At 43.3% G+C, this 23,113-nt stretch overlaps 1 protein-coding gene across 14 annotated transcripts in view; it reads left to right on the forward strand.

Moving 5' to 3' along the window:
* DMD (dystrophin) overlaps positions 1-23,113 on the forward strand; it is a 7,596,173-nt gene that overhangs the window by 625,005 nt on the left and 6,948,055 nt on the right. The window contains exon 1 of one of the 14 annotated variants that reach the window (XM_085622453.1): positions 18,019-18,123. The exons of the other annotated variants lie outside the window; for them this stretch is intronic. Within the exon in view, the coding sequence (XP_085478579.1) occupies positions 18,105-18,123 (19 nt within the window). The 5' untranslated portion in view covers positions 18,019-18,104. Of the gene's footprint in view, positions 1-18,018; positions 18,124-23,113 lie in introns of those variants that run through there. 14 annotated transcript variants of the gene reach the window in all.

Consider the following 23,113-nt stretch of genomic DNA (forward strand, 5'->3'; position numbering starts at 1 on the left):
CCACAACCATCCGTGATGCCCAACAGGATCTTCGTGCTACAGCAATGACCATCCGTGACACCTGGCCTGCGGCGACCATCAGCAAGGCTCTCCGTGCAGATTATCGCCTCCTCCACTGCAAACTGGGCTCTTTGCGCCTGTCTTTGAGATTTTTCAGCTGAACTAACTTGGTCCCTGGATCTGGCCCATGCTCTATCACAGTCGGCCAGAAGTTGTGACTTTCCCGCGGTCTCTAATGACCAGATGACAGTCAGTGGCAGTTTGTGCTTATATTTGCTATACTTACCTAAATATTTACAATTGCATATCTTCTGTTCTACTGATTGGATTTTTGTCATTTTAGTCTCATTTTACTTATAAAAATTGGCTTTATGTTTCTAGATTGCTCTTGAATTTTTCTTGTGTTGAGTTTTAACTTTTATTACTGTTTGAGTGCTGCATAAACCCTTTGCTCATTGCCTCTAACTTAATCCTGACTACTTTTGTGCCAAGCTACCAGATTGTTAAGCACAGATTAATTTAGTGAGTTTTTGTCGTTCCCCCTTACAAGGATTGTAGCTGATGCTTGAGAAGGGCACACACCCCTCTCAACAAGCAACCCAATTTCTCACATCAACCAAAAAATCTAGTTTACACCATGTGACCAAGCAGGTTGGCATTCTGCCAGCCACACTGCCTAGTTCAATCACCTCCTCTTGAGAATCATGCCGATCACTCTTACCCTTCTCTTGCTATCTCTCACTAAACTACCTTGCACCCCATTCCTCTTCTGCTCCCACTCCTCCTTTTGGCCCTGAAATTTGTATAATATCCAAGAGGACCTACTGGCTATACTATCCTATCAAGTTTAAAGCCAACCCCATCTCCATAACTTTGAACCTCATCAAAACTAATACTTATTACCCTTCCTCACCTATATCTCTCTGCTGTCACAAGCCAGATGCACACATACACTAGTAATCATGCGAACCAGCAAAGTACGCCAATATCCTGTACTATAACCTCTCAATTCAATATCCAGTTGCTTTTGTGGCACTCATACTTTGTCCTTTGTATCATGAATGTCTGCTAAGTAAAGCATGTATTTCCCATAGTCCCCTGTAAGAAAATGAATACATAAGTTTGGTAGACCAAGCAAAATAAATTAAAGCTATGAAAGCGGTAAAAGGGTCACTGGCAAGGCAATAAATCTATACTTCTAAAATTCAGAACAGGCTGACTTCAGAACTACAAAAACATTTAGGTCAATCATTCAATCAATCAATTCATACCTTTTGTATTGTTTCAGAAAAGAGTTGAAGTTTGTGACCTGAAATTGTTTATGGGAAGATGGCTAAAGAACAACTAAATGTGATTTGCAAGAAATTGGGTTATTAGATGAGAAGGGTGGAAGCCCCGCTCAAATAATAAAAACTATTCTTGTCAGGTTGACCCACTAAAACGTCACTAAATTAATATGTGCTTAACACTCTGGTAGCTTGGCACAAAAGCAGTCAGGATTAACTTAGAGGAAGAGGTAATGTATGCAATAAAGTGAAAACACAACACAAGAAAAAGCCCAAACTAATTTGGAAAACTATAGTTAATTTTAATAAATAAAATTATACTAAAATAACAAAGTTCCAATCAGTGAAACCAGAGATATAATTTTCCAAACTTTTAGGTGAAAATAGCACCATAAAGCTAAAGCACAAACCACCAGTAACAGTTATCCGGTAGGTTCAAGCAGACCATGATGGAGCACGGAATGGATATAGGGACCAGGTTACTCCAACTAAAGAGTTACTTCCCATGTCCGACACAAAGGGTGCCTGCCTTTCATGTTAGCAGAGGCAGCAGGGAGGATTCTTCCGGCATGAGGAAGAGGTTGAGCTCTGAAGACGGTTGTTGCACTAGCACGAAGAGCTGGTTGTCACTGGAGCTTCATTTTGGTTGCTCATTGCGGATGGTGGCTGTCAGCTATAAGAGCAGGTCTCGTATTGCTGGTTGTTGTGGACAGTCGATGCGAAAAGCAGGTCCACCAGAACTTCGCTCTCGCAGTGATTGCGGTCAGTCAATTTTTGGCCTTTGCAGTCATGAGGAGCTCAAATTTTAGGATTTTCACCTTTTCCTGAGGAGGAGCTTTCACGGATGCCAGTCAAGGGGGCACCTTTTGAGATCAGGATTCACTGCAACAAAGGTCAGGAGCAGGGCTCAGGCAACTCCAGTCAGGTCCAGTTTGGGCTAGTCAGCCGAGCAGTTGTATTGAGGCCTCTGGTATCTTGGTGTGTCCCTGCTTTTACACAGGAGGTCAGCCAACTGACCCTTGGTGTCACATGGGTAGCCTGAGTTCAAGGCAAGTCGGTCCAATGTTCCTTCTTCAGTCAGCAGTGCAGTCCCTCTTCCTCAAACAGCAGGGCAGTCCTTTTTCTGAATGGTGCATAAGTACAAGAGGTTCTGAAGGTCCCATTTTTAGACCTGGTGCCAGCCTTTTTGTGGGGAACTCTGTGACCTACCATCAGAACTGGTTCTGGTCAGTTCTTTCCCTGGCCTTGGTCCTGACTCCAAACTATCTAGGGTGACCAAGACAAAGGCAGGTTTGTTTTCAGGTTCCTTTGTGTGTGAGGCAGAAAGAGCCCACTGAAACGCAATCACGACAAGGTACAGCTTCTCCCTAGCCATCCTGTCCAGAAGACTCTCTACCTCACACCTAATCTTCCTTTGTCTTAATGTCTTGAAGCAATATACAACCAACAGCACCAGCATCATTTACAGTCATGTGACCCAGGACAAGGACAGAAAGGCATGGCTGGTTTGGGGCAGGAACATTTTCTATGAGTAGCATTTTTAAAATTGTAACTTACAATCTGATTTTGGCATTAAAGAGGAATTTAAATTACAAATATTTTGAGTGTAAACAGCATATCTCAATCTGCTTTCAATATAAAGTTAGCACTTATTAATTGAAATAATGTAAATACGTTTTGTCTATGGGAGAGGTAGCCTTACAGCATTGGAAAACGAATTTAGGAGTTTTCACTGCCAGGACGTGTAAAACTTCAGTTTGCATTTCCTTCAATTAAATAACATCTGAATTGTCACATGAGCCTGTAGGGCCTACCTTAGGGGTGACTTATATGTATTAAAAAGAAAGGTTTTATGCCTGGCAAAAGGATGGTTTTGCTAAGCTGAAATGACAATTTAAATCTTCACTACAGGCTGCAGTTGCATGCCTGAGACACGTTTTGCAGGGCTACTTTAGTGGGTGGCACAATGAGTGTTGATGCTCACTAGTAGCATTTAATTTGCAGACCCTTTATACATGCAATACCATATACTAGGGTCTTACAAGTAAGTTAGATGTGACAATTAGGTGTTGACCAGTTTTATTATCTTTAAAGAAGAGAGCACAAGCACTTTAGCAGAGGTAAATTGCACAGAGTCCTAATGACAAGGAAAATAAGTTCAGCAAAGTAAGGGAGTGAAAGCAGAAATGTTTGGGGGAACACCACGCAAAGGATGTCAGGTCTAACATGACTCAAGAATATTCCCCAAAGAAAATCTATGTTTAGAAGGATTGTATTCCTCTAACAGATAGAAGGTCCACAAATCTTATCACAACCAGAAAATAGACAGCTGTATCGTAATTGCTTAATTGGAGTTGCCAAGGAGTGTATAATATATATCACTGTACACTTCTACAATGGACATAGTAAAATACTCTTCAACGAGACTAGAGGAATAGCAGAAAAATTGTGCTAATCTGATGAAACCAATATGCAATAAATGCTCCATTCCGATACACACCACATGACGGTACACAGTGACAAACTTCCCTAGAGTGCTGCTATTGTGCATTTGAAGGTAATTGGAGGACTCCACTACGTGGTACCTGGAACAATGTTACAAAAGTTATGATTTCCATAGAGAGAAAAGAATGTTGGAAATGTGGAAAGAATTAAGCATCATAAGCACATCAAATATGTGTATAATTTCCTGGGGGATATCAAATCATTTGATAGATTGCAATTGGTATTAACACTGTAGCATTACTATCTGCAGAAATGTTTAGTAACACTAGCTATTTGCTATACCTGGTCCTAGTAGTAAGAGTGCGTGCATTAAAAGGGTAGGGACAATACCTATGATTATTGCTTGGCTTTGAGGTCAATGATCTTGGTAGGACACCAATATCTGTCTCTTGCTCCTCTACACACTAAGATCTTGGTTGTGAGAGCTGCAACCGAGGCCAAGTATCAGTAATTATAGGTGGCATTTTTACAAATCTAAATGGTTTTTACACACCAAATATTTCAATGGAATGTGATAATGCTGGGCAAGACTTATCAGGAAATTTCTTTATCCCAAACGTTTTAAGCAACTAAAAAAACAGAATGTATGATAATTGAATGTGTGTATCGATCTTCATAGTCTTTAACAATCTGTATTTGTCAAGCTCGCTATTAACACGAGGAAAATTAAAAAGAATTCTTAAAATGTAGCTGACATCTCTTAATAGTTCTTTTGTTACCTTCACCAAATGACAGCCATTCACTAGCAAGAGTGAATGAACGTGCTTTGAAAGTGTTGAGGCATGACATCACTGTTAACATGCAATCTCTTCAAGATATGGCTTTAAACTGTGAAGATAATATTCATATTTTCAAAACATAATTGTATAGACCTTGCTCTCCAAGAAACCCTTGCTTTGCCTTCTTTTAATCAACCGGCATTCTTCTTATGTTAGTAGGTAGGTGAGGAGTATGGCATAGGCAGCTGAGGAGTATGTCACATTAGTCTCTGAAAGGTGTGACGTTTCCATTGATACTGATTATCAACTCTGGCAACTAGTAATAATTGGGACATCATATGTTATGTCATGTTATTGTAGAGTATTGTCGAAGCTTCCCTCCTAAATGCTGCGCATCTGCAAGCAAATTCTCCCAATAAACCATACAATCAACCTGTTATTGTTTCGCCGGTGCTTCGTGAGGACTAGGCCTGGGCGAAAATTTCGTTCCGTTCGCGGAAATTGCGATAATTTGACAGCTTCGCGTTCGCGGAAAGTGCGAAAATGTCAAAATTTCCGCATTCCGCAGCTTAGCGATAATTTGGTTCTTGCTCGCGCTGTAAAATAATACATTCTCGCGCGCGCGCGATCGCCTTACCTGAATCCCTGCGTTCGCCGACAAGTTTTCTTGATCCGGTCGCGTTCTCCATGAGATGTTGTATTGTTTTTAGCCATTTGCGCTGTCTCGCGACAGTTCGCGCCCGCAGTGACTTCATGAGTCGCGCGATCACGTCTTTCTTCTCGCGATCATGCACCGCCAGACAACTGAAAACAAGATGGCCGCGCCCGCGAGCAACCACATGGGTAAGTTGGCGAGCCGCAACCATACAGAAAATCTCGCGAACATGCGGGAAAAAAACTTCCGCATCTTCGCGATATTTACGTGTGCTTGCGATAATTTTTAACATTTTCGCGATAATTTGCGAAAGTGGATTTCGCAAATTCCGCCCACCCCTATTGAGGACTCGAGTTAATGATTGAAACCTGGCATTTGTTGTAAACATTACAAACTTCATGCAACCAGCGTTCCTTTAGAGAGTGTGGGCAATATTTAATAAACACAGTGTGAAATTTACTAAAAATTTTGACTCAGATTGAGTTAAAAGAGTGACGTAAACCCAGTGCATAGGGTTGTATTGGGATCGACTTTCCAAAGCAAATTCTGATGTGAATTGAAAATTGTAAGGAAATGGGTTCTGACTATCAAATCTGCTTAAATGTTTTGCTTTTTGACTAACTGGTTTCTGACCTTTTTCTGTAGGTGAGCCTCGCAACCAGTAACTCACCTTCGGTAACCTTACAGTAAATGGACTTTGCATGTTTACCACCAGTGTGTGTCTTTTAAGATAAGGCCTCTGTGACACGGTGCAGAGGGGACTCTGCAGGATTGGGTATTGCTCTGGGGGTAGGCCTCATAATGTTAGTGTACTCTCATAGGGAAAGTCAGTGTGGTTTACTGTCTTGTCTGCAGTGACACTCCATTATACACCTATGGAGAGGACTGCCTAGGGGTACAGCTTCGCTTCCATTTGGCCTACAGAGACCAGTGACATATTGGTTTGGGGCATAACCTGTACAGGAAAATCAATTCTGCAAGTACCAAAATGATACCAGTAAAGCTTAAGGGTCATCCAGGAATGTCATATTACTCTGTGTTAGACCTGGCATCTTTTGGCTTGTTTCCACAATTTTTTGCTCTCTGGCCTCCTGTTATCAATGGTATGTTGGACTACGTTTTGCTGGTTTAATGCCTCTGCGCACTTTCTCACTGCTGTTCAGTGTTGAAGTGCAAGTGCTCCTACTGTAAATTGTGTTTATGGATCGGTGTTTACATGTTTGGCTTATTTGATTTACTACTAAGTCCCTAGTACAGTGCATTGTGTGTGCCCAGGACCTGTAAAGCAAATGCTGCTAGTGGTCCTGCAGCACTGATTATTCCACCCACACAAGCAGCCTTTCAAAGGTGTCTCAGACCTGCCACTGCACGTATTGGTTAGGTTGACAGTTGGTCTCTTTTTTATTTACTCTAGACAGTCCCACAAAGTGAGCTGAGGTGTGCCTGATGTTCCATCGCCCGGCTGATGGGCCATCCTGACTTACAGTGGTGGCAGGAGTTGTTACTGACACCTGTATAGGGCTGTTCCTGTCTTCACACAAAGCTGTCTCCAGCCCGGGTAGGCATGGTATTGTGCACTACAAAGACTTTTCTTTGAAGTTTCCCTACTACAAAGGCAGAAAGGGGTATAAGTATTGGACCTCTGGTTGTCTCAAATCAGAACACTTCTGGACTAAAGGACATTCTGCCAGGAAGAAGAGCTGGATGTTGTAGAAAACACCTATTACAACGTGGCTGTTTCCCTGCATATACTTAACCATGCATGCATTACAATGCATGCACCGTTATCACACACAGCCTTTAACATGCATGCCTTTATGTTGTAAAGCTATATGTGGAAACAGTATGTGTGTGGCAAGGGTGGTCTATCTGCATTGTTAGAGTAAATGGAACCTTGTGCTTCTTCTTTGCAATGTGTGTCAAGTCTCAGAAGAGCTGGAGAGGTGGCGTCATGGAGAACTAAGAGGGGTTTTAAATTAATGTGTTTGTATTTAATGTATTTATGGCTTAATTTCTTTAGGTCAGGGGAGTGGTTGTTTTTAGATGGACTGGGGGCTGCAGAGGTGAGGGTAGGGGTCCACTTTGAGGGCACAGGGGTGGGGTAGGTGAAGAAGGGCCAGTGGGTGGGAGGCAGGGAGTCACGCAGATGTAAATTTTTAGGGTTCGGGGGTATTTGTTAAAAGGCCCCCTTTTAGGGCTCAGGGCAAGGGAGGGGTTGTTTTTAGACGGGCTGGGGCCAGGGTGGCCAGGGGTAGGGGTCTGTTTCTAGGGCTCAGGGACAGGGTAGCTGGAAGAAGGTCTGGGGTAGGGGGGGAAGGGGGTAAAGGAAGTCATGCAGGATTCCGTTTTTAGGGTTGCAGAGGAAGGGGTATTTGTTAGAAGGGTGTGGTATGGGGATGGCGCAGCGGTACAGGGGAGTGGTGCTTTTTTTGAAAATAAAAGGACAGGTGCGCTAGGTACCGGACTTGGAACAGGGGTCAGGGAAAACATTTAGCATGAATATGTCCTCAACATGCATGCTTTTATAAAGAAATTCATTGCAAAGGTATGCATGGTAAATGCATATTTGTGGTAAAAGGTAAACGTGGTAATGGCATTCGCGTTGTAGCGCATGTATTGTATAGGCATTCATTGCAACACAATGCATTCTAATGTCATACATCCGGTGCTGTAGGAGGAACTGATACCCTGTTGCTTTGCTGTGCTGGTCTGCTGCTTGCTACTTCTATCCTGGGAGCAAAAGGACTGGACTTTGCTTTCTGTAGCCTGCTTCCAAAGTTCTCCAAGGGCTTATGTATACTTGCCTCCTAATAAGAAGTCTCACGACCATCAAAGACTATACCTACCAGTATCTGAGTTCTTCTACTAAGAGTCCTGACTTGACAAGTGGTGCAAAATCCAGTTCCAGGGCCATTGGAAGTAGAATCTGGTGAACTGAAGGAGAAAGTTCAAGCATCGACTCCCAGCGTTTGTTTTTATCAACCCATTGGTAAAAACTTTGACGCATCACCGCTGCCAGCACCGGAGAGTGGTCCCCGATTGGTTAATAAATCACAGCTTTCACTGCAGACCCCAGCTTTCCATCGCAGTGCATCAGAAAAAGCGTGCGTTTTGAGCACTGCATCACCGAAGTCCATGACGCACTGCTCCAACTCTCACACAGAACCTGCTTCGTGGGTGTGAATTTGATACAGCGCATCTGGAATTTTGACGCATCATCCCTGGGCTCCGATTTCTATCCAAGGGGCCCTACTTGTATAGGGTGCATACTGGCTGCCAATTAGAGACCCCATTTCTAACAACACATAACATAATACTTGCATAATGGTTTCAGAAGTAACAAATTAAACTGTTTATTACTAATACTTTTTAGTGATTATGAAGGGATATAACCTAGGCTTTTCACATTGAAAACCTCATAAAGTGCTCCTTCTGCTACAGGTTTCCAATTAGTGTCAAGGTATTCCCCTCTGGTAAAAGATAGGGGTTGAGGAAGCTTTCCATGGTGACCAGAAAGGTCATCGATTAAATCTGGTGATTCTTCCCTCCCTATTAGTATGGGGCTCACTCTACCCATCTGTGTGGTTATGGTGAGTAAGCTGGACTGTGAGACATATGTCCCCCAGAGCACAGTGAGCAGAGACATCACCTCAGCTCAGCCAACTAGAGTGTGATCAGTATCTACAGCATTGCTGCATTGTTCATGTGGACGGAGGCAGCATCATCACGAGGAGGCGGCTGTGGAGTCAGTGTTCAAAACTCATTAGATGCTGGGGATTTTCTTTGAGTTCAGACACTAAATCCACCACTAAAGTAAGCTGGGTGTCCATCCTAGTCAGTACTTAGATCCTGATGCAGGCTCCTTTGTCAATGCAGTTCCCATCCTGCATACCTTTTGTGAGTACTGTAGAGTGCAGTTAGATTTCTTTTAGAGTCTCATGGCTATGGGGCACTCAGGTTTTTTAGCAGAACTTACACAGCGGTGAGTTCCTCAGTACTCTTTATCCCTGCGTTATACAATCTGTGCATTCTGCGTAGTCAGTTTGAGGAAACTAGGCCTGACCAGAGCAGTGAAGGTTCTTCTCTGGTGCACAGCGGATGTCTTTGTTCCATCCTGCATAGGCTCCATTCAAGGCTGCACTTCTTCTGAGTGGTGTCTCCCTTGTGCAAGGCCACCTCCAAAACCACACCTGAACAGTCAGTGAGCTCTTTCTCGCAAAGCATGGTCAAGGCAGCCCCTCTTGGCTGTCTTGATCAATGATTCCAGGCTTCAAGTCCCAAACCTGACATTGTGAGTTGGTGGTGGTGAATATCCCAACCCTAAAGCACAAAATTCTCACCAGCACTGGTGTGGAGACCCTGGTTTTAGTAAAGAAATCTTGGCACACTGGTTGAAAGTTTCTGCTTCATCATCTTTCCAATTGCATATAATATTTGGGCATTCTAACAATCAGATCTGAGACCTGTTCTGAGCACATGTGTCCCTTTTGTTTATTCCACTCAGACTAGTCCAGCCAAAGATTTTGTCATCAGGTGTTTGCAGAAGGTGGGGTTATTCTGGATGTCTACAGGCAGGGTAGACCGAAATCGTAGGCTCAAAATAAAAGAAGGCTGTCTCACTTGACAACCTACTATTGTGTGAAGTGTAGCTCTTTCAGTCAATAATTGTCAAACGAAATAGCAGAGGAAAATTCCCCAGCTTCAAATAGGGAGCCTTTTGTCTTCTTTCCTCCCAAATCAAAGGTCTGATCCAGTGCAAATTATCTCTACATTGTCCTAGAAGAACGCTGCATTTCACATTTGCAGTCTGGGCTCGCTCTAAGGTAAGTAGCAAATACAAAATGGATTCCAATGTGGCTATGGCCACATGTATCACATATGCTCCAAACATTCATCCGCTATACATGCAGAAAGGTGTTCACCTACAACATCCATGGCCCCTACAGATGAGCAAAGTCCCTACATGTGAGTGGCAGGCAGACCAATTCACAAAAAGGTGGGAGATACCAGTAGATGATTCTTCTTTAGACTGGTAGGTAACAAGTGCTGCTTTGATACCTTAAATGGAATCACTACCTAAATTGTCTACTGGCTACAGCACTGCAAGCAGACAGTAGTCATGCTCAGTACAGAGGCAGCATGGTGTGCCTTTCCAGACCAAAGAGCTCTTTTTTGTGTTTCACTCCATGTCACAATGAACCACAACAGACTTGCAAGCTCATTGTGTATGTGGAGGAGGCGGGGTTTGCAAAAATCTACAGCTTGCTTTAGTGAACTCATAACACTCTCGTCTATCTGGCAAAAAAACTCGAACTGTTGGATGGGAGTCACACGCAAAGAAGTGCTAACTCTCTATTGTTGAAGCCACAGAGATTCAACAAAAAGAAAACTTACAACCGCTTCTTTTCTGGTCTTGTCCCAAGAATATGGAATGCACTGCCTCCTGAAACCAGATCAGACCCTTCGACTACCTCCTTAAAAAAAGAAGTAAAACTGCGGTTGCTGAATAGATACCTTCAACAGGAGATCTGAAGTCACTCAGCTTGACTATTTTCCTCTGGATCCTGAATCTACTACGTCATTTTTTACATTGTATCTATACTGTTTCTTGCTTGTTCCTTTTTGCATTTGTATGTTTAACTTGTTTGATGTTTGAACAGTGCTCTGAAACCCAGGTGCGTCTTATTCGCGCTATGTAAAACTTGGACCAGAGTAGGATGATGCTGCTCTCAATCCCCATCTACAGGGAAAACAGAGGCAGCCAATTTACTTCAGATCATTCATACTTTAAGTGCCACACAAGTGCCGCATGCAGCCCCCTTGACCTTTATATGCGGCCCTCTGGTCAACAGGAGCACTAGGCTGCTGTTTACGGGACTCAGCACTAAGAAAAAAAAATTGTGAAATAGACAGCCAATCATTTATTTCAAGGTTAATGAGTGTTAAAGAAAGAAAGTAATTAGGGAGTCCTACACTTAAATTTAAAACACTTCATTTTTAAAAACATCTTGCAGCAAAAGTGTAAAAATGTGACCATCTATTCAAAAAGTGTATTTAATTAACATGCAGAACCTTTTCAAGTTGGTATAATTGGTTAAATCAGGGCATTGAAAAGTATTGATTTAAAAATGATGGGTTTCAAACATGAGTTTAGAAATATTAATTCTTACCCCTATACTGACAATAACACCAATAGTGAACTAAAGAGGCATGTCCATGTCAGTTGTTATGTGCACTCGTTGGGTGCCTTAGGTCCTATTAGACATGAACACCATTATAGTTTATTAAATCAAACACAAGAGAAGGTTTGTAGAGCGCACATCCTGGAATCAATTATTTTGAGGTCCCAGTATATGTGATAATGACTATAAAGGAAGGAAATTGAAATTAAACAATTGCCTAGGATCACACAATATGATAAAGCAGGGAAAAACTGGATTAATCCCAGGTTTTCTGGTTTCACCTTGTTCAATTCAGCCACTAGATATATATCCTTCACTTCACCTATACCCACCTTACCACTTATCCCCCCAAGCCTCTTCGCCTGACAGCCACCCCACTGGCATCAATCACAGACCAAGCTTTTGGCCCCTAGGAAAATGTTTGTGAGTACCCATGCTCCAGATGAACCTATATAAAGGGAGGGCGGGATGGGGTCGGGGTGTGTTGATGGGGGAAGGGAACTTCAGGGAAAGAGTTTTTTTATCATTCCTATTACCGACTTTGAGATGATATCTGTCTGTGTGCTTTCAATGAATATCTAATAAAACACTAAAACATAAATCACATTACTCGAAGATTCTCAGTTTACAGCTACTTGTGCTACATGTCTCTTGGTCAGATTCACTTGGAAACCCAAGTATTCTGTGATTCCATTGGTGTATTCTAAATCATAGCACGAGTTAGACGAATTAAGTATTTTGAACTATGCTATAGTCAGGTATTTGATTTACTGTATTTACAAACCTCCAACAACAGTGTTCTAAAAATCATTATTCATTATTACAAAACCCTCTAGTAAAATATAGGTATGCTTTTTGCTTGCAGGCTTAATTTACTTAGTGGAAAATAAGAATCAGCTTAAAGTGTTTGAATCAGAGCAGCATGAAAAGAAAATGTCTCTATGCCATGCTTGATCAGAGATAATCTCACAATTTTACAGGATGCTGAAATAAGGAGGGTTAATTCTCAGTCATAGTGCCCGATTATAGTACTCTGTAACCCTTGCCATGTTTTAATTTGCCCTACCAATTGTCAATCAAGCATTACAAAGCTCTTTGGAATAAGAGCAGTGTGTTTTTTCCTACCTAGCTACAATAGCATATCCTATACTTCCAGGTTTTTATGATGGGTTAGATAGTTGAATAAAAGAGTACACATTATCATATTAACATACACATATATGTACAACAAAGCATAGACCAGTTGAACTCTCTGGAAAAAATGGATATCATAGTGATGAAGAATGTGAGCACATATTTAGACTATTTAAAAATATTTAAAACCTCCAAGAGACATCGATTAGCTCCCTTGCAAGATCTAATTTTTATAATGTTTTAATTAGCTAGTTTCACTTTTTATGTGTGACTCCCTTGAACCCATATTGATATGTGCTTATGCCTTTAGCTAGTTCTGCCTCATCATAGAGCAGAAGTAAAATATCCTGTAGGGAAAATTGATAGTGAATGTGGCAAGGAAGCATTAGGTAAGTAGAAATCCTTTGAAAGCATTTGTAGTCTTATCATAACAAAGAATGCTATTCATTATTTTGGTACAATAATGAACTATAAATGCTGGTTTTATTATTTTTGAGTTAGTAACTGCCAATACTTGAGGAAAATTAGAGTTGTTACTTCTTTTACTTTTACATGTCATCCTTGATTGCCAGGAGACCTGTCTGAGCTCTCGGATCATGAGTTTTTCAGATCCATCTTTAGCCACATTGTAAAAGACAGGGGTAGAAAGGATACAAACAGGAGGTAGGGTTAAAAAGGAGGTGGAGACTGGAGGTGGCGAGAATGGAGAGGGATAAGAGGAGATAGCTTGAAAATGGGTGATAATAGAAAAAGAGAGAATTTGAGAGAGAGCTAGTGAGAGGCATTAGTATTTTGTTCCATTGGACATTTACCTATTGAGGGGCTTGTCTGGAAAGTTTTAAGGTGATCAATCAAGCAGGGGCTGAGAAAAAGAGGGGGGGTCCCCATGCAATTTCCCATTGGGAGTTTAAACACGACTACAGCTGGTACCACTCAACGGAATTAAACCAAATTTGGCAGAAATGTAGATATTTGGTATCCTGGTGTAAATCTGTTCAGTAGTTTTGGAGTTATTAAAGTAAAAAGATTTATGTATATCTAGAGATGCAGATCCGTCCCAGATCCACTGTGCCGGATTCGTACAGCCACGTGCCAACTGCAATGGGGTGATTGGCTGGCCGCAACCTGAAAGGAAAGTTGTGGCCACTATTTTGTGCATCAGGACTCAATTTAAAAGGGATAGTAGGGGTCAGGGTAAATCTACCCTGACCCCATGGGACTGATGGAGGGGTCTGTGAGGAACCCCTCATGGGCAAGCAATTGTCCAAAAATGTTTCTTTTTAAGTGTGAGGGTCTGTGGATCCACAGAGGTGCTCAGCGCAACACCTGTGTGCTCTGCAGCTGATCTGCAGGTACAGGCACAAATTAAAAACACACATACACCCCCTCACCGATCCACACACCTACTCACACACCTACACACCTATTCACATGCCCACAAAAACACACACCCATACTGCCATTCGTATACTCACTCACAGACCTACAAAACCACTCACATTCCCACTCACACCCACTTATACACCCACACAACCACTCACACACCCACTCCTTCACTCATACAGCCACTCACACACCCACTCACAGACCCACAATACCACTCACACATGAACTTACACACCCACTCACACACACAACCACTCACATACCCACTCACACACCCATACAGCCACTCACACACCCACTAACAGACTCTGACAGCCACTCACACATGTACTCACACACCCACTTACTCATCCACTTACACACCCACACAACCACTCACAACCCCACTCACAGATCCACAAAATAACTAACAATCCCAATCACAGACCTACAAAACCACTCACAGACCCACACAGTCACTTATACACACACTTGTGCACTTACACAACCACTCGCACACCCATACAGCTACTCACACACTCACTCACAGACCCATAAAGCCAGTCGCACACCCACACAGCCCCTCCCACAGCCACTTACACACCCAGTCACTCAAACACCCACTCGCACACCCTTATAGCCACTTACACACCCAAACAGTCACTTACACAGCCACTCACATACCCACACACAGGCAGTGCTATACTTATAGAAATTGCAATAGCATATGTTTATATAAAATGTGTTGTTGTTTTAGTATTGAATGCATGCTTTTAGTTGGGAATGGAATTCATCAGTTATTGACTACTACTCTAAACACTAATGACCAAAGTAAGACATCTAACCGTACAGGTTATTACACAACCCCAAAAAACACCATTCATCAACCTGGAAAGACGTTTTAGTGCAGATGTCAGTTTTACACAAACCACTATAACACACACCCATTAGAGAGGTTTTAGTGGACAGGCCACTGTGTCACAAACCACTAGTAAAATGATTTTTCATACCAGAGAAAGAGGTCAGCAGAGAGGTCAGTCTGTTGCAAACCACTACTACACTGAGCCAACACCATAGAGAGATGTCTTAGTGAAGAGATTAATTTATTGCAAACTATTACTACACTTATTCTTCACAAAGGAGAGAGGTCTAAGCAAAGTGATCATTATGTCCTAAAACACAATTATACTGAGCCTTACTGTAGCGTGAAGTGTCAATGAACAGCTTAGACTTTCACAAAGCGCTACCATGCACAAACATCAGCAAGGCACATGTCAGTACAGAGGCTAGTTCACTCATAACAAGTACACCCACTTTAAAAATTGCATTACAGTTCAGATAATATATGTTAGAAGCACAAACACTCAGTAGGACAGAATTAATAGTAATTTAACTAATGCAGTAGCTCAGTATACATCTTTCAGTGTCAGAAACGTTTACAAAACACACACTCACTGGATCATGTCATCAGTGATGTCTTCAGTCATGCCATTTAAGATGTCATCAGTGATGTCACTGACCATGTCATGAGTGATGTAATATCATAAGAAGTTTATTGCGGGGGTGTAAGATATAGTTAGCTCAGGTAACTATCACTGCTGAATTTCTAAAGTTGTGTGTATGTAAAATTCAAACCTAACTGTAACTTCCCTGTAATCTTTGGTAATTTCAGTGAATTTCTAAGATTTTTTAAATTCTATTTTCTAACTATAATGTCCCTGTAACCTTTGTTTTTTTCAGTGAATTTCTACGTTGTTTTTAATGCTATTTCCGATTACGTCCCTGTAAATTTCGGTTATATAAAAATGCAGTAGCTGGTTGCACTTCCTGCGGGCCCCAAGAACTTACTTTTGGTGTACGCCCCAAGAAGGCATTCTCCTGCATCCTACCCTTGTCAATATGTGTGTTACATAAATTACATTCTATGTCAGAGCTTTAGTATGCACTGTGTCATGTTTCGTTGTACAGCTAAAAATGGTTGATCTGTTAGAAGGAAGAAATCCACTGATGTGTTAGCCATAATAGACATAGGACTGCAAAGAAATGCATAATATTGTTTCCATATACATTACAACCTCTTGAATGCAGTATTCCCATACGTAATGCTCATTTACAATTTAAAAGAATGTGTAAAAACCTGTTTTCCTGAGTTTTTACCCTTGTGATACAGGATTTTGTAACATAACTAGATACCACTCTCATGGGGCGAGAGCTATACATTAAGGGGCAGATTTTTGTTTCCTGGCGCATCCCTGCAAATCAGCAAGGATGCGCCAGGAATGATGCGTCACGCAAGTTTACCCTTGCGCCACACATGATGCGCCGCATTTGCAATGCGGCGCATCATGGCGCAGGAATAAACAGATGCGTGACGCATCCGATGGCGTAAGGTTGGCGCAGTGCTTCAGTTGCGTCGCAAGCGCGACACAACTCCAGCACTGTTCCAACCTACCCTATCCCTAACATGGTGCGTCAAGCCTGCGACGGAACGCCCCCCCCTCTGTCGACACGCCCACGTGAAACCTGACGCAGGTTTTACGTGGCGCAGGGCTTTACATCGTGACGCATCTCCATAGATGCGTCACGATGTAAATATGGCGCAACGTGGCGCAGGGTTTACACCGCCGCTGCGTCACAAAAGTGATGCAATGGCGGCGTAAAAGTGGCGCATCTCCAATATAGATCTGCCACTAGGGGGCAGATTTATGTTAACTGGCGCATCCCTGCATATCAGCAGGGATGCGCCAATTATTATGCGCCACAGCTGCGCCACCATGGATGCGCCGCATTTATAATGCGGCGCACCATGGGGCAAAAACGGCACAGATGCGTGACGCATCTGTGCCGTAAAAGTGGCGCATTGCTGGAGTTGCGTCGCAAGCGCGACGCAGCTCCAGCAATGTTCTGGGGGGCCCTATCTGTACAACGCTGCGTCAATCCTTACGCCTGCTTCAAGCAGGCGCAGGGTTTTGACGCAGCATGGGCCTAAAAGTGACTGAGTGAAATCTTGTAGATTTCACTCAGCCACTTTTAGGAGGCGTTCCTGTGCCGGAACGCCCCCACCTGCCCTGGAACGCCTACATGTGGCGCAGGGCTTTACAACGTGACGCATCTCCCAGATGCGTCACGTTGTAAATACCCCGCACCATGGCGCAGGATTTGCGCCGCTGCCGCGTCACAAAAGTGACGCAACGGCGGCGCAAAAGTGGCGCAAGTGCAACATAAATCTGCCCCTAAATGTCTAGTAATGAGTCAGTCAGATATTATGAACCTTGCCACAACGACTATTCAAGAGTATATAATCAAATAATAAACACAGAATCCCTGCCATTTTTAATCCCTCGCAGCTTGATAGTGGTTCCCGCAAAGAGTAAACTTTTAAGCTTAGATAAAGGAAACTGCTGTTGTAGGAACTCCCCCTCCTTGAATATATATGCCGCCCGCGGTTAGTGTGTACAGTAACTAAAGTCCATTATGCGTTCAACGCAGAGACCACTGTAGGCAATGTTAACACGTACTAAACATGCTAAGGTACTGATTGCACGTAGAAAAAGGCAAACAGCTTAAAGTAAATACCAAAGTGAACGGCCAGTGTCGAGCTTCCCGGGTTAATCTGTATGCCACTGCGCAGCTGTGGGAGGTGAGGGATTTCAAGTGTGTGTTGCAAAGGCGAAGCAACAGAATGAGCCAGAACAATCCTAGCTCTCGTCGCTCCTTCGCCCGCGCGCTCTCTCACACGCAGCCTCATTAATATATCAGTGAATATAGAGTAATGCCGTCTAGATGCAGGAAGACCGAAGTAACGATCTAACATTAATGTGCTGCACTCCGGCTGGTAATCCCTCCACGCTGTTTGTTTGATATTGTCGTTCTTTGTATTATGCAGGAGATAAACTACTGCTGGGGAAACTAAGGTTACTGATTAGAAGAGAACTTAATCAGGTAGATTGACATTGAGCGGGAGAAACCATTCCTGAGAGGGAGGGGCGCTTGCGTTGCACAGCCAACGTAACCGCGTTAGCGTTTTAATCTTCTGGTTCATGGCAGCACTCAGATGGACTTGGACATGGACAGCTTTGCTTTATTCTCTTTCCTTGGCGTGCAATGGTGGCCTGTTTGCCCTGCATGCACTTGACTCGGCTCTTTTTTCCAGTTTCTGTTACACCACGGAATGTGCAAAGCTATAAACAAATGCTAACAAGAAAATCAACATAGAGGTTTCCTTTGGTGGCAGCAGCAGTACCCCGCAGCAGTTGGAATGCCTGTGGGCATACCTGGTGAGTACTAAACAACAGCACGAGGCTGCAGAAAACAGAATACCGGTCTGCAGCTTGGGGCATCTCATGTGTTCCACACTTATTTTATAATATTGTAACTCATAATTGCAATGAACTGAAAGCAGTGCTTCAAAATCAGCTTGGGTCTATCCGTTGTAATTTCCATGACAGTTTTATTTGTTTATTTTTGTGAATTCATATAGCAGTGACCTGACCTGTAGGCATCAAAGCGCCGTACAATAAAGCAGAAAGTATCAATAAGAAATAGAAAATGTACACGTGGCATTAAAGGTGGAGAGAACACCAGGTTAGCCTCACCATGCGGTGCACCAGCTCGACAACAATTGTTTGTGCTGGTTGAGGTTGGGGCGTGAGGGTGTGGGAGCGGGTTAGGCCAGGTGTCATTCAAAGAGAAAAGCTTTGGGGTGACATGACATGTGGTCAGGTGGAGGCTCTTGGGAGAGAGTCCCATAATCTTGTAGTGGTCCAGAGAAGGAATGGCTCATGTATCGCTCATGACTGAAGGTGGGGGTTCGAGGAGGAGCACTTTAGCATTTGTCGTGAGATTTTCAGTTTGTCAGAGACCCATGAAGGTAAAGAGGAGGGAAGGGACAGTGATGACGGTTGTGACTTTCTTTTTTAGATAGAATATTGGAAGTTTTCGGAAAGTAATATGGGGGCATATCTACAAGGCGGCGATGTAAAATTATCGCCGCTTTTGCGGTCGTTTTCGGCCGAAAAGCAGCGATAATTTTATCGCTATATTAGCAAGGTCACGCTATCGCGTGAAACCTTGCCTTAGCGCCTGAATTCCTAACGCCCATCTTTGCATCTCTAATGAGATGCAAAGTGGGAGTTCCTCCCCAGGATAACGGGAGAAATGTCGCTAAGCGACATTTCTCCTATTATCAAGCCTTACGCAAAGCAGCATAGCGACAAGAAAAGTAGCGATAACCTCTGTTATCACTACTTTCCTTACGCCTGGTTTGAAACTGACTTAGCCATGATATCCTATGTAAGGTGGATATCATGGCTAAGTATGTGAGGCCCTATCAGCAAGCTATCGCCAAACTTCGTGGGATTATCGCTGGGTTTCCAGCAATAATCTCACGTTTGGCAGTTAGCGCTAGAATTTTTATCGCTTTTGAGATAAGCGTTGCTAATAGCACGCTATCTCAGCGATAAAAATCCACGCTAGCCGGCGATAATTATCCTAGCGCTAAGTGCGCTTAGCGATAGTTATCGCCAGTTGTTGCTGAAATGCCCCATGGTTTGTGTCTTTGAATCTAAATAGATATTGATGACCTTTGTGCATAGGAAAGCACAATAAACCAAAGTGGCTTTCAAAAAGGGGAAGTTTACAAGAAGCGGGAAGGTAATTTGATTGCTCTTCATTTTTTCCAAGGAAGCAGTTAATTTTGTATCCAGTTTGTGAGTTTTGTTTTACATTTAAAATCAGTAGCACTTAGAAGAAAATCCTTTTTGAGTAGAGAATATGTATAGACAGCTCTTCAGAGTTACCTTTAGCAATCCAACTTTTCTTTTTTTCATTTACAGCTCATGGATCTGTGATTGTCACTTGCATGATTTTGAACACAACAAAATCATTGTCCTTTGCACCCAGCTTCCCTTCCGTTAGGCGGATCTGCTTCCTTGTGGAAATAAGAACAGTGATAAGCAAAGCACAATCAGTGAAGTAGAAAGTTCCTTCCCTTGATTTCCATTACACTTGTGTTTCTCACTTTGAGTGTCCAACCATAGTTCAAGATGCAGATTTCCAGCATATGGTCATGAGAGTTATTTACATACAAGGAAGGTAGCTGGGCATCGTTTACATATTCGTTGTCTCTTTTGGAGCAATGTTGGTCATTGTGGTAAAATGCAAACTATCTTAAACTTCTCTATGCTAATAAGGCAAAACTTTTGTTTTAGTGCGCATCGACTCAATAACTACAAGTTGGCAAATGCATACAGCAAAGCTGAAGAAACAGAGCCTGGGGTTGCCATTGTGCTTCTGAGCTGTAATGCCTGGAGCTGTGACATAACACAAAATGATGGGCTCGCAGTGCAGAATGGGATGAGGGGCCCAAGTCTCCAGTATCTCATGGGTATTCTTAGCCTTAATGTGGCCCCTCTTGAAGTAGTGCGGACCTCCTGATAGGTTGGGGTCCCACCTGTGTTGCAGGGGCCTGTGTTATGCTCCTGGTCTGGAGCTCATGAACTAACTCATTAAACATTACAGTCAGTGGATGATCCTTCAACAGTGCAGAGTATTCCAAAACAGGGACAGGCCATTCTGTGCCAGCCTGCAGATGCAGAACAAGATCATTTGCTTGTGAGATTTCTCCTCTTTTATCTAACTTAAAGTTTGCCACTGAATATTTGAAATATCCAGTGTTAATCTCAGCAGCTGCCAACCCTAAGAACAGAGAAGCCACCACCCCCCACCTTTTAGCAGACATGAAGAGCATCTGTCTGGCTGAGCAAAGGTCAACCTAACAGGTACTCTTTTTGTTCAGGTCAGGCAGACAGGGGCTTGATGCGGAGGCACGTGGCTGCCTGAAATAAAAATTGCCACACTGAAAATTTCACAGCCCTGTCGGCGTGACCTCCTCAGCCTGGCAAAGTGCTTGGAGGTCCTCCCTCTCAGGATGAGAGGGAGTGTCACTGATAGACTCAGGCTTGGGCTCTTCAGTTTTAATCCCTGAAGTGCCCAAGACCGGCTGTCCACCAGGGATGCTTGTCACAGAGCTGGAAGGAGTCAGCAGTCTCACTGACCCCCTTCCCACCCCGTAACAAGTAAGGGACTGCTGCTTCCTCTCATTGGCTGACTCAAAGCAGGGTCTGCCAATAAGAGGAGATGGCAACCCAATCCTCCAGGAACCAGTGAGGCTTCCCTGCCTCCACCCAAGATCACTGCTGTGGCCCGTACATTTTTTAAAATGTTTGGTGTGTGCATATGCTTGTGAATGGTGGGTGTATGTGTACTCGCTTGTGAATGCATGAGCGTGAGTGAATGTGGATGTAGATTGGTTAGTATATGTTTGTCCATGTGTGGCCTGCATGTGCACCTCCTGCTCGAATTACTTGCCATCACTGGTTAATTCTTGCCAACATCAGTTTTCTATTCATGATTTAGTGTCACACTTTATGTTTGATCTTGACTTTGTTAACTGTTTAACTATATTGTATGTTCAAGTTAGTTTGGTGAAACTCTAGGTGTATTTGAGCTTTTATTCTGTTTCAACTTTAAAACAAAATAGTCGGTGTTGGGCTTGGCTTTTTCTGCCTGGTCATCTCCAAACCTTTTGCCTTCCTCCTCCTATTTTTTTTCTTCAATTCTTTTTTGTTGGCTTTAAGACAGTACACACTTTACCACTGCTAACCAGTGCTAAAGTGCTTCTGCTCTCTATCCTTAAAACATGATTGCATTAGCTTATACCAAATTGGCATATTTAATTTACTTGCAAGACACTAGTAAAGTGGCACTGCCTGTGCCCAGGGCCTGATAATTAAATGCTAATAGTGGGCCTGCAGAACTAATTGTGCCACCCAGTTAACTAGCACTTGAAACAAGTCTCAGGCCTGCCATTAGGCCTGGATGTTTGCAGTTTTAAACTGCCATTTCGACATGGCAAAGAAAACCTTTTCCAAAGCCCAAACCTTCCTTTTAAAACATGTAAGTCACCCCTAGGTTAGGCCCTGGACAGCGCAGAGGTGAAGGTGCAATGTATCTATAAGGTAGGACATGTACTTTAGAGTTTTGTGTGTCCTGGTAGAGAAAAATTCTTTTTTTTGTTTTTTACAACTGCAAAGCCCACCTCTCTCACATAACATTGGAGTTACAGTATTACTGTTTTTAAGTTGAATTTCCGAATGGGACTAGGTACCCATTCTATCTTTGGTGTCTTTCATATTGTAATTTAAAATTCGAATTTATGGTGAAGTCAGATTTTAAATTACAATTTTGAAAATGCTACTTTTTGAAGGTTTGCTTTTTCTTGCCTTAGCCTTTTGGTGCCTGCAGCCTCTCTCTGGCTCACACGACTGGGTGTAGTTGACAGTTGGGCTTTGTCTAATCCTCATGGACTGATACGCATAAGGGAGAGCTTAGGTGTTACTGAATGGGCAATAACTGTCGGGGAGGAGGAGCTGGGCCCAGCCTCACTGACACTTAAAAAGGCTCTGTCCTTTCTCCACACAAAGGGCTACATAGCCCCTGTAGTTAGTCTGAAATCAGGGCCGGCAGGGCAGCTGTGCACTTCCATGTGATGCCTCTAGATGCTTCTCCCCACTTTAATGCCACAGCTGGGTATAAATACTGGACTTCAGACTACTGGACTTCAGACAGCATCTTTTCAGTAAACTTCTAGAACTGTGGATACTCTACTAGGAAAACTGACACCTGTGCTGCTGAAAGGACTGCCACTCTGCTGGACTGCTGCTCTGATGGAATTGCTGCTCTGCTGTGCTGACTAGCTGCCTGCTGCCCTCTTGCATGAGGAGGAAGAACTGGACCTACAACTTAACCTAAAACCCAGGGCTCCCAGAGTGACTCCAAGGAATAGTCAGCTGGCCGCCTGATCTGAGCCCCAGGGACACAAAAGGCCCCCATAAAATCTTGCACCAGCCCCTGGTCCCAGCTGCAGTGAGTTCAGGACCCCCAAGTGGTGCCTCTCAGGCCCTGGACCCTAGGTGTGGCTCAGTGAGCTGAAGTCAAGCTTTTGAGCAATTCACGACTTCATATGGGCCCGTTGACACCGAGACCTCACAGCTCACACAGCGATTTAGTGTGAAGCTCCATCAACCCGACTCTTCATGCTCCAGCATTGACCACTCGAGGGGACAGTCAATGCAAACGTCCAGTAATGTCTGCCCTCGATGCTGACTGACTCTCCATGCTACGCCGACTGCCTCCTGCGCAGCTCTCTCTGCTCCTCACATTCCTCTTCAATGTGAACTGGCAACTTGGCACAAACTTGAGAAGGTA

The sequence above is a fragment of the Triturus cristatus genome, chromosome 8 (assembly GCF_964204655.1).
Source record: "Triturus cristatus chromosome 8, aTriCri1.1, whole genome shotgun sequence".
NCBI classification, from domain to species: Eukaryota; Metazoa; Chordata; class Amphibia; order Caudata; family Salamandridae; genus Triturus; species Triturus cristatus.